At 55.9% G+C, this 11,879-nt stretch overlaps 1 protein-coding gene across 1 annotated transcript; it reads left to right on the plus strand.

The window, feature by feature from the left end:
* Positions 1-389: 389 nt before the first annotated feature.
* SLC16A5 (solute carrier family 16 member 5) lies at positions 390-11,032 on the plus strand. The gene is made up of 5 exons (XM_030827167.1): positions 390-467; positions 570-816; positions 4,967-5,110; positions 6,928-7,737; positions 10,592-11,032. Exons 1-5 carry the CDS (start codon positions 396-398, stop codon positions 10,819-10,821), a joined length of 1,503 nt encoding a protein of 500 aa, XP_030683027.1. The 5' UTR covers positions 390-395; the 3' UTR covers positions 10,822-11,032.
* Positions 11,033-11,879: the final 847 nt, after the last annotated feature.

Consider the following 11,879-nt stretch of genomic DNA (forward strand, 5'->3'; position numbering starts at 1 on the left):
CTGTGTATGCTCCGTGGCTTCGCCCAGCACCGGCCTGCTCACTCGGGCCTTCACAACAGCGCTGGTAGTAACTTTGCTGCTTCTGAGGCATTGCGAAAGTCTGTGTTCCTATGCAGGAACCCTGGGCAGGAGTGTCTGAAATGTATACTTGTGTGCATTTGGGGGGCGTTGGGACCACACTGACCCCAGAGGTCTGCTGCATTCTACAGGCAGTGACTGAGTGGGCTAGGAGGTCCCCCTGCTGACTTCTAAGTGATGTAACAATTAGAAACAATTGTACCCCATTGCCTGGTGCCACCTGCCCTGCCCCGTCCTGTCCCTCCTATTCCCTCCTGTCCCTCCTGTCCTTCCTGCCACCTCCTGCCAGGCTGGCTCTGGGAAGTGGGTGAAAGGAGATGCCAAGGCCAACGCGTGGGCCTCTGGCCACCTCCCAGGGGCGGTGCCCCTCTGTGACACCTGGTACTTGGGTGTGAGGAAGGGACGGCTTAGCTGCCCAGAGAAGGTGGCAGGTGGGCCAGGAGAGACGGAGAGCCTGCTGACCACCAGGCTCCATTCTGTCCCCTCCCCAGGCAGCAGCCACATTGGCAGTGAGGCCGTGGCAGCGTCAGCAGCAGAGGATGCCCCAGGCCCTGGAGCACGCAGATGGCAGCTGGGCCTGGGTGGTGCTGCTGGCCACCATGGTGACCCAGGGCCTCACCCTGGGCTTCCCCACGTGTATCGGCATCTTCTTCACTGAACTGCAATGGGAGTTCCAGGCCAGCAACAGCGAGACCTCTTGGTTCCCCTCCATCCTCACGGCTGTGCTCCACATGGCAGGTGAGCGGCCTGGGGAGGGGCCCATGAGAAAGGCTGGGGCTTGCAGGGAAGCCACAACCTCCCTGGCCTTCTGATTCCCTCTGAGGCCACAGGCTTTGCCTCCTGGGTGAATTCCTAAGGTTTCACTGGATTTTACCGGGGGCCCCTGGCTGGAATCCAGCTGGACTGGGCTGGAGCCGGGGAGAGAGTGGGGAGGTGCCCGAGTTGCAAAGCCAGGCAGAGCCTTGTGTCCTTTCTGTGGGATCCACTCAGACACAGGCGTAGGTGTGCTGGGGCGCTCAGTGCCAGGCTGGGAAGAGCGCTGGGGCCAGCCCACCAAGACTCTCCTGCTTTCCAGCTGGCCGGTCTCTCTGAACCTCGGTTGCTTCCTCTGCAATCTGAGGGTAATGCCCGGTATCCTGCCCAGCTCCCACATGGAGGTGCTGGGAGCTGGGAAATGTATGCGGCTGTGAATTATTAATATTTTGGAGACCCTCACTGGGGCAGGGAGTGGCTTCAGGATAGGAAAGGGGACGCACGGAAGACACCAGGAATGGCCGGGCGCGATGGCTCACGCCTGTAATCCCAGCACTTTGGGAGGCCGAGGCGGGCAGATCACCTGAGGTCAGGAGTTTGAGACCAGCCTGACCAACATGGAGAAACCCTGTCTCTACTAAAAATACAAAATTAGCCGGGCGTGGTGGCAGGTGCCTGTAATACCAGCTACTCGGGAGGCTGAGGCAAGAGAATCTCTTGAACCCGGGAGGCAGAGGTTGCGGTGAGCCGAGATCATGCCATTGCACTCCAGCCTGGGCAACAAGAGTGAAACTGTCTCAAAAAAAAAAAAAAAAAAAAAAGACACCAGGAACAAGAGGGGGACAAGGAAGGAGCCCCAGCTTTCCCAGGACTCCCTGCAGACAGGAGGTTGCTAAGTGGGGGTGAGGGAGGAAGGCAGCCCCTGTCTGCCCCTTCTCCTGGCTCTGTCACCATAGGTCTCAGAGGCCCCTGTTCCTGGCTGGCTTTTCCAGGAGTGTGACTGCCTCACCCTGACCCCAGCGTTGAGAACAGGGCAGAGGGAGGGTTCTCCGCAGTAGCCCCGGACACAGGGACCTGCCCTTGGCTCCTGGGAGCTCTCCAGGGAGACTGCGTAGACCCTGGCCTCGGAGGGGCCCGGTGGACAGGAGCCCGAGCTGATGGCCCACAGGCCTCTGCAGGCGTGTGTCTGCTGGCCGCAGCTGCCCATCTCCCCGGCTACCTCCTGGCTACTCCCTCCACTGGCCACCAGCAGCCTGCCTATTATTCCAGGTCCTGCCCTCAAACTGGGAGGGAGGTCAGGCTGGGAGAAAGCACCACCCTCCTGGGTGAGCTCTGAATGTGCCATATGGCCTCTGGCCTGCAGCGTTGGGGCAGGGAGTGGGAATCCCAGAGGGCTTCCTCTCACACAGGCAGAGCAGGGTTCCTGGGCCAGGGGCTAGGAACCGGGCACCCGGTGGGGAACCTACTCCCCAGCCGACTTGGGGTTCACCACCCCCAGCAGGCATCTCAGCATCTCCATCAGCATGGGATTCCTGGCTGGCCATCTCTCTCATGTACACATACGCGTGTATGAGCCTGTGCTCATTCAGAGTACTGTAGACATTTTATTTTATTTATGTTTATTTATTTATTTGCTTATTTTACCTGGGCTGGAGCGCAGCGCATGATCACAGCTTATTGCAGCCTTGACCTCTCAAGCTCAAGCGATCCTCCCACCTCAGCCTCCCGAGTAGCTGGGACCACAGGTGTGCACCACCATACCCAGCTAATTTTTTTTTTTTTTTTTGAAATGGAGTCTCGCGCTCTTGCCCAGGCTGGAGTGCAGTGGCACAATCTCGGCTCACTGCAACGTCTGCCTCCCAGGTTCAAGTGATTCTCCTGACTCAGCCTCCTGAGTAGCTGGGACTACAGGTGCGCACCACCACGCCTGGCTAATTTTTTGTATTTTTAGTAAAGACAGGGTTTCACTGTGTTAGCCAGGATGGTCTCGATCTCCTGACCTCATGATCCGCCGGCCGTGGCCTCCCAAAGTGCTGGGATTACAGGAGTGAGCCACTGCGCCCAGCCCATACCCAGCTAATTTTTTTACTTTTTGTAGAGACAGGGTCTCACTATGTTGCTCAGGCTGGTCTCAAACTCCTGGGCTCAAGTGATCTACCTGCCTGGGCCTCTCAAAGTGCTAGGATTACAGACATGAGCCATGGCACCTGACCACAGTGTTGTAGAAACTTTAAACACAATGAATCATGGATACTTTCACTGATCCTTTCAAGTGCCCCTGCCCCTACCTACGCCTTTTAGAGGTAAGGAAAGCAAGCAGGCATAAAACACAAGACCTGCCCAAGGCTGAAGAGCAAGTTCACGGCAGAGGAAACACCCTGCGTCCCGCCCGGCCACACCACCCTCAGCTATGCAGCTGGCCTGCAGCCCCATCCCCGCCCCCAACCCTATGACTCTGGGCTTTCCCCAATGTCACCTTCCCTAAGTCAGGCCAGAGTCTCTGGCATGAGGAAGATCTGTGGGTCAGTCCTCTCCAGAGCCACCTCCCCCTCTACAGGGGCAGAGACGCCAGGCCACCAGCCTCTGCTTAATTATGCTGAGGACGGGCTGCTCACTTAGTCTGTCACTTTCTTTTTTTTTTTTTCCAAGACGGAGTCTCCCTCTGTTGCCCAGGCTGGAGTGTAATGGCATGATCTCGGCTTACTGCAACCTCCACCTCCCGGGTTCAAGCGATTCTCCTGCCTCAGCCTCCTTAGTAGCTGGGATTACAGGCATGCACCACCACCCGGCTAATTTTTGTATTTTTAGTAGAGACGGGGTTTCACCATGTTAGCCAGGCTGGTATCCAACTCCTGACTTCAGGCGATCCACCTGCCTCAGCCTCCCAAAGTGCTGGGTTTACAGGCGTGAGCCACCACACACGGCCACTCCATCACTTTTTTTTTTTTTGAGATGTAGCTTCACTCTGTCACCCAGGATGGAGTGCACCAGGTTCTGCCTCCCGGGTTCAAGCAATTCTTCTGCCTCAGCCACCCAAGTAGCTGGGATTACAGGCATGCACCACCATGCCTGGCTAATTTTTGTATTTTTAGTAGAGATGGGGTTTCACCATGTTGGCCAGGCTGGTCTCGAACTCCTGACCTTAAGTGATCCACCCACCTCGGCCTCCCAAAGTACTGGGATTACAGGCGTGAGCCACCGCACCCGGTGGCTACTCTGTCACTTTTATACTCACACTGGCTCACACCACACATCCCCCCCTCCACTGCAGACACACACAAGCATCTCATGTGCACACTTCCCTGTTCCTTTAGTTGCACTCTCGGAGAGTAAGTTAAAGAAGCTCCACATGTGCTTGGGTGAATGGGGCCCCTGTGAGGTGCCAAGGAGCAGTCTGCAGCTCTTTTCTATTTTTTTGGCGTGTGGATTGGTGAGAAAGCAACTGAGAGCCAGGCAAGGAACAGGCCCCTCTCTACATGGAGCCAAACCTCTAGGTGCAGACTTTGGTGGTGCTGGAGGTGGTGCAGGAGGGGAGAACGTACCCTGCCTGATTTTCTGCAGAACACTCCAGAAGCCAGTGCAAGGAGGCCCAGAGGGGCCCAGGGTTCCCCTCAGCTGTAGGGCTGGGAAGGTGGTGGGAGGGTGGGAGGGATCTAGCCAGTCTTCCTGAGGATGTTGGGGGTGGGGGTGGGGCAGGTAAAACAGGATCTGAAGGTGCACACTGTAGTCTAGATGCTCTGGAACTACTGTCCCGACTCCTCCCACCAACAGACCCCCAGCAAAGCGGGGGAGGTAAACTCATGAACCAATCCTGTTTCACCCGGATAGAATGAGCAGCCTCAGGTCCGTGCAGTGCAGGGTCTTGCTCCACCTTTCTGGGAATCCTCATCAGGGTCAAACATCGCCCAGTCTGAATCCTTACTTTGTAGGGGAAAAAACTGAGGCACAGAGAGGGATCAGGCTTTGCTCAGGCCACATGGTCAGTCCATGGCAGGTGGGTATCAGAATCCAGGCCTGCTCGTGCCCTTGAAACCACCTGGCTAGTTCCAGCTGAAACTGCCCTCTCCCAGCCACTCTCCTCCTCTCCTGCCACCTCCTCATTCAGCTGCTACCTGCTGGCTGTCTTCTCCCACAGGGCCCCTGTGCAGCATCCTGGTGGGACGCTTCGGCTGCCGAGTGACCGTGATGCTGGGGGGTGTGCTGGCCAGCCTGGGCATGGTGGCCAGCTCCTTCTCTCGCAACCTCAGCCAGCTCTACTTCACAGCAGGATTCATCACAGGTGACTATCACTTCATCTCCAGAATTTATAGGCACCTGCTAGAAAGTGCCAGGCACAAGTGGACAGGGCAGGCAGGCCTCTTAATCTTCTGGAACTGCTGGCTGGGTGCGGTGGCTCACACCTGTTATCCCAGCACTTTGGGAGGCTGAGGCGGGCAGATCACCTGAGGTCAGGGGTTTGAGACCAGCCCGGCCAACGTGGTGAAACCCTGTCTCTACTAAAAAAAATACAAAAATTAGCCAGGCTTGGTGGCGGGCCCCTGTAGTCCCAGCTACTCGAGGCTGAGGCAAGAGAATCGCTTGAACCTGGGAAGTGGAGGTTGCAGTGAGCCAAGATCGCACCACTGTACTCCGGCCTGGGCAACAGAGCAAGATCCCATCTCAAAAAGACAAAAAACAAAGTGCTGGGATTACAGTTGTGAGCCCACCATGCCCAGCCCTTCCACGGCATTTTGTTTTAAGGGGACTGGAGGAACAGACTGTACCCGTAAGTGGTTATGAGGTCTAGAGAGGTTTTTTTTTTTTTAATGGGAGACATAACGAAGGAGAAGGATCTAGGAAAGAAGAGAAAAAGGATGATGCAGGAGAGAGGGGACTTGCTAGAGGGGTGCCTCTGAGTGGAGAGGATGCAGGGCAGAAGGGAGGGACAGCCACTGGGGGAACGGGCAAGCCATTGTCACTGGCTGGCAGGCATGTAGGCAGCTGAGCATGAGGATGGGGAGGGGGTGTTGGGGTGCACAGAGGAAGATACCCGGTAGTCACCTAGCGGGGCAGGCAAGGCATGACTGAGGGAGCTGTAGTGGCGTCACAGGCAGCCTGAGGGCCCGCCTGAGACCATGGTCACACATGATTGAGAACTTTCTCTCCAGCATGCTCCGGTGTGCAGGTGCAGACGCTGAGTGGGTGGGGAGCTGGGAAGGCCCCTCTGGAGAGGTGGCGTCTGAACTGGGAGGAGAGTGGAAAGTCTGGAGGAAGCAGATTCCAAGCAGAAGGAACAGCAGCTACAAATAACCCGAGGTAGGGGCAGCTTCATGTCCAGAGGCAGAGAAAGAAGCTCCTGTGGCTTGATCCTAGTGAGTGACAGGGAGCAGCCTCAGATGGCATCTGAGAGGTGGGCTGGAGCCAGACCACAGAGAGCCTTCCTGGGCATTGTGGAGACTGTGGATTTTTTGTCAAGTGTGATGGGAAGTCTTTGGAAGGTGTTAAGCCAAGAGAGATTTATTCCAATTTGGGGTTTGTTTGTTTTTCAGACAGAGTCTTGCTCTGTTGCCCAGGCTGGAGTGCAGTGGCACAATCTCAGCTCACTGCAACCTCCACAATCTTAGCTCACTGCAACCTCCACTTCCCAGGTTCAAGTGATTCTCCTGACTCAGCCTCCTAAGTAGCTATTACAGACTTCAGGCGCCTGCCACTAAGCCTGGCTAATTTTTTGTATTTTTAGTAGAGATGGGGTTTCACCATGTTGGTCTCGAACTCCTGACCTCAAGTGATCCGCCAACCTTGGCCTCCCAAAGTGCTGGGATTACAGGCATGAGCCACCACGCCCGGCCCAATTTGGGTTCTTGAAAGATAACTCTCATGCTACACCTAGGGGAACGGGGATGCCCTGGCAGCCTTGGGAGGGCAGATCTGGGGTGGGGTGCTTACAGGGAGGTGGTGAGGCCAGCTTATTCCATTGTCAGTCCCCGGGGACTTGGAGCTGGGTATGGACTAGAACCAGAGGAGGGCAGGTGTGTGAAATGACCCCTGACCCCACCCCCGGGTGCAGGCGGAAGGCCCCAGTGCGCCTCCAGGCTGGTTTCCCCTCTTGCCCCGCAGGCCTGGGCATGTGCTTCAGCTTCCAGTCAAGCATCACGGTGCTGGGCTTCAACTTTGTGCGCCGGCGGGTGCTGGCCAACGCGCTGGCCTCCATGGGCGTCTCCCTGGGCATCACGCTCTGGCCGCTGCTCTCCCGCTACCTTCTGGAGGACCTGGGCTGGAGGGGTACCTTCCTAGTCTTCGGCGGGGTCCTTCTCCACTGCTGCATCTGCGGGGCCATCATGAGGCCTGTGGCCACCAGTGTGGCCCCTGAGACCAAAGAATGTCCCCCGCCACCTCCCGAGACACCTGCACTTGGCTGCCTGGCCGCATGCGGCCGGACCATCCAGCGCCACCTGGCCTTCGACATCCTGCGGCACAACACAGGCTACTGTGTGTACATACTGGGTGTGATGTGGGCCGTCCTGGGCTTCCCACTGCCACAAGTCTTCCTGGTGCCATATGCCATGTGGCACAGCGTGGACGAGCAGCAGGCAGCCCTCCTCATCTCCATCATCGGCTTCAGCAACATCTTCCTGAGGCCCCTAGCCGGGCTGATGGCAGGACGGCCGGCCTTTGCTAGCCACCGCAAGTACCTGTTCAGCCTGGCACTCCTGCTCAATGGGCTCACTAACCTGGTGTGTGCGGCATCGGGTGACTTCTGGGTGCTCGTGGGCTACTGCCTGGCGTACAGCGTGTCCATGAGCGGCATCGGCGCCCTCATCTTCCAGGTTCTCATGGACATCGTCCCCATGGATCAGTTCCCCAGAGCCCTGGGACTCTTCACTGTCCTGGACGGCCTTGCTTTCCTCATCTCCCCACCACTGGCCGGTGAGGAGCTGGGAGGGAGGGCAGCCAGATAGCGTGGTAAAAGGGGAACAGTTTAGACATATCTGGGCCAAGTCCAGCATCTCCAGAGGTTTGTGCTACAGCTGGTTTCCCACCTGGCACTCAGTGTATGAACAGTTAAAAGCATGGGTTTGGCCGGACGCGGTGGCTCACGCCTGTAATCCCAGCACTTTGGGAGGCCAGGGCGGGTGGATCACGAGGTCAGGAGATCGAGACCATCCTGGCCACATGGTGAAACCCCGTCTCTACTAAAAATACAAAAAATCAGTTGGGCGTGGTGGCGGGCACCTGTAAGTCCCAGCTACTCAGGAGGCTGATACCGGAGAATCGTTTGAACCCGGGAGGCAGAGGTTGCAGTGAGCTGAGATCACCCACTGCCCTCCAGCCTGGGCAACAGAGTGAGACTCCATCTGAAAAAAAAAAAAAAAAAAAAAAAAAAGCATGGGTTTGTGTGCCAAACCTCAGTCCTCCATCATCCTCCCTGTACCTCCTTTTTCCTTTTTATTGAGACAAGGTCTTGCTCTGTCACCCAGGCTGGAGTGCAGTGGTGCAGTCACAGCTCACTGCAGCCTCAACCTGCCAGACTCAAGCGATCTTCCCACCTCAGCCCCCCAAGTAGCTGGGACTGCAGGCACATGCCACCGCACCCAGCTAATTTTTATATTTTTTATAGAAATGGGGTTTCACCATGTTGCCCAGGCTGGTCTCAAACTCCTAGGCTCAAGTGATCTGTCTCCCTCAGCCTCCCAAAGTGCTGGGATTACAGGTGTGAGCCATCGCGCTTGGCTACCTCCTTTTTCCTATCAGTAAAGTGGGGATAAATAGAATCTACCTCCAGGGAAAGAGCTTAGGAGAGAGTCTGGTGTGCAGTCAGCATCCTGCAGAGTTTCCTGTAATGATCATCCCAGTTCTCCTGCTTCCTGCCCGTGGGACCTGGGCAAGTCTTTTTCCTTTTTTGAGCCACAGTGCCATCTGCAAAATGTGGAAGAGAACACCTGCCCTAACCATTTATTCACCTCTGCCAGCCCCTGGGTGTGCATGGGGATCAAAAGGTCTCCATTCCCAGCCTGACCAACATGGTGAAATCCCATCTCTACTAAAAATACAAAAAATTAGCCGGGTGTGGTGGTGTGCATCTATAATCCCAGGTACTTGGGAGGCTGAGGCAGGAGAATTGCTTAAACCCGGGAGGTGGAGGTTACAGTGAGCCAAGATCACACCACTGCACTCCAGCCTGGGCGACAGAGTGAAACTCCAACTAAAAAAAAAAAAAAAAGGTCCCCTTCCTCTGGGGGATTACCTTCTAGAGCAGGAGTCAGGAGTCAGGAGTGAAAACAGAGACACATCCGCAACCATAGTGGTGATTTATGATGCGAGGGAAACCGAATAGGGAGGTAGAGGTGCACATGAGAGGCAGCTGAAAGCGTGAGATTCTGAGCAAATGAGGGCAGGTTTGTAAAGCTCTTGGTACTGGGGAGCAGTCAGACAACACAAGGTGGCAGTTATTAGAGTAGATTGGGGAGGTTGAGTTCAGCCCAATGGGGACTCTGTCCAAGTGTGGCGTTGGAAGTCCCGGTTTCCAAGGGAATTCTTTTTTCTTTTTTTTTTTTTGAGGCAGAGTCTCTCTCTCTCTCATCCAGGCTGGAGTGCAATGGTGTGATCTCAGCTCACTACAACCTCTGCCTCCCAGGTTCAAGCAATTTTCCTGCCTCCGCCTCCCTAGTAGCTGGGATTACAGGCACGTGCCACCACGCCCGGCTAATTTTTTTTTTTTGAGACAGAGTCTCTGTCGCCAGGCTGGAGTGCAGTGGCGGGATCTCAGCTCACTGCAGCCTCTGCCTCCCGGGTTCAAGCAATCCTCCTGCCTCAGCCTCCCGAGTAGCTGGGACTACAGGTACGTGCCACCACACTCGGCTAATTTTTGTATTTTTAGTAGAGATGGGGTTTCACCGTATTGGCCAGGCTGGTCTCGAACTGCTGACCTCGTGATCTGCCGGTCTTGGCCTCCCAGAGTGCTGGGATTACGGGCGTGAGCCACCACTCCCTGCCTTAGTTTTTGTATTTTTAGTGGAGACAGGGTTTCACCATGTTGGCCAGGCTGGTCTCGAACTCCTGACCTTGTGATCCACCTGCCTCAGCCTCCCAAAGTGCTGGGATTGCAGGTGTGAGCCACTGTGCCCATCCAAGGGAATTCTTTTTTTTTTTTTTTTTTTTAATGGAGTCTCACTCTGCTGCCCAGACTGGAGTGCAGTGGTACGATCTTGGTTCACTGCCACCTCTGCCGTCCAGGTTCAAGTGATTCTCCTGCCTCAGCCTCTCAAGTAGCTGGGATTATAGGCACCTGCCCCCGTGCCTGGCTAATTTTTGTAGTTTTAGTAGGAACGGGGTTTCACCATCTTGGCCAGGCTGGTCTTGAACTCCTGACCTTGTGATCTACCCACCTCAGCCTCCCAAAGTGCTGGGATTACAGGCGTAAGCCACCGTGTCAGGCCCCAAGGGAATTCTTTAAGCAAACAAGTGGGGAGAGCTCTTCAGAAGGAGGCATAGGTGAGACCTGGAGGGTCGGTGAGCAAATATCACAGACTCCACTAGTTCCCTGCCACCACATGCCCTTAAGTTCTCTTGCAGCCTGTGGATGCTTCCTGCCCAGGCCAGAGGACGTTTAGTGTTTCTTCCCCTCCTTTCATTCAACAAGTATCTGTTGAGTGTCTACTGGGTGTCAGCCACAATTCCTAGTACAGCAGAGACAAAAATAAAATACCTGCTGTCAGGGAACACACAGTTTAGTTGAGGGGAGGCCTGGTAGCACTGGCCTAACTTGATCTCTGTTCCCCAGGGTTGCTCCTGGACGCCACCAACAACTTTAGCCATGTTTTCTACATGTCCAGCTTCTTCCTCATCTCAGCTGCCCTCTTCATGGGTGGCAGCTTCTACACCCTGCAGAAGAAGGAGCAAGGCAAGCAGGCTGTCGCGGCGGATGCCCTGGAGCGGGATCTTTTCTTGGAAGCCAAAGACGGTTCTGGGAAGCAACGGTCCCCTGAGATCATGTATGTAACCAGCGTCTAAGACTCAGGGGTCACCTGTGTGACCAGTGTCTGAGTCCTGGGATCACTGAGTGAACACTGTCTTAGCCCAGCCCAGGAGGGGGACCTCCAGCTCCTTCACCAGGGGCTTGGGTGAAGAGCAGCCGAGGAAGCCTGGACTGTCCAGGCTCTGCAAGCTGGGACTCTGCCAGGAGGTGGGACTTTGGAGGCTGGCCTCTGAAGATGCCCTGAGAAACTCTTTTTTTTTTTTTTTTTTTGAGGCAGAGTTTCGCTCGTGTTGCCCAGGCTGGAGTGCAGTGGCACCATCTCGGCTCACTGCAACCTCTGCCTCCCAAGTTCAAACGATTCTCCTGCCTCAGCCCCCCAAGTAGCTGAGATTACAGGCATGTGCCACCATACCCGGCTAATTTTGTCTTTTAGTAGAGACGGGGTTTCTCCATGTTGGTCAGGCTGGTCTCCAACTCCCGACCTCAGGTAATCCGCCCACCTTGGCCTCCCAAAGTGCTGGGATTACAGGTGTGAGCCGCCGCGCCCAGCCAGAGGAACCCTTTTCTAACAACTAGTGGAATCCAAGAGCGGGCCCTCCGGACTTTTTTCCTTGGGTACCAGGGTACTCGGGGCCCAGGAAGCTGGGTCTGAGCCCTGCTCAGGTTTGTCCCGCCCGGCTCAGTGCAGCTGGCTGTGTGTTGCTGCTCCTACAGCTCAACGCACTGGACCTTCTCATCCAGCCTGGATGCCTCCATCATTTCTCTTTGTCTTTCTCTGGCCTCCAGACAGTTCTGAAGAGCTCACCTTCCTCCAGGTTCCTGCTGCCCTGCTCTTCCCAAGTGACCCAGCCCTCACCTGTAGGGCAGCCAAGGCTGGTGGTGCAGCTGCCCCCACAAAAGTCACTGGGCCTCGCACTGATGATGAGAGGCAGTGCAAGGTCCAGGCTGAGGAGCTGGCTGGCCGGATAGGGACAGATTAAAGGTTGAGTGGCGCGCCCATCCTGGCGCCTGTGCGGAGAACGGGAGGGGGGCCCCTGGCTTGGATCCTAGAATTGGTGAAGTCTGAGGGCTCCCCCTGCAGTCTCAGCAGGAC

The sequence above is a fragment of the Nomascus leucogenys genome, chromosome 14, assembly GCF_006542625.1.
Source record: "Nomascus leucogenys isolate Asia chromosome 14, Asia_NLE_v1, whole genome shotgun sequence".
In the NCBI taxonomy this organism is placed as follows: domain Eukaryota; kingdom Metazoa; phylum Chordata; class Mammalia; order Primates; family Hylobatidae; genus Nomascus; species Nomascus leucogenys.

Bases quoted from the DNA above. Each gene is read 5' to 3' on its own strand.
- SLC16A5 (XM_030827167.1), top strand. From the start codon at position 396: ATGCCAAGGCCAACGCGTGGGCCTCTGGCCACCTCCCAGGGGCGGTGC. The intron at 468-569 runs GTGTGAGGAAGG...TCCCCTCCCCAG, and splicing joins CTGTGACACCTGGTACTTGG to GCAGCAGCCACATTGGCAGT. The intron at 7,738-10,591 runs GTGAGGAGCTGG...TCTGTTCCCCAG, and splicing joins CATCTCCCCACCACTGGCCG to GGTTGCTCCTGGACGCCACC.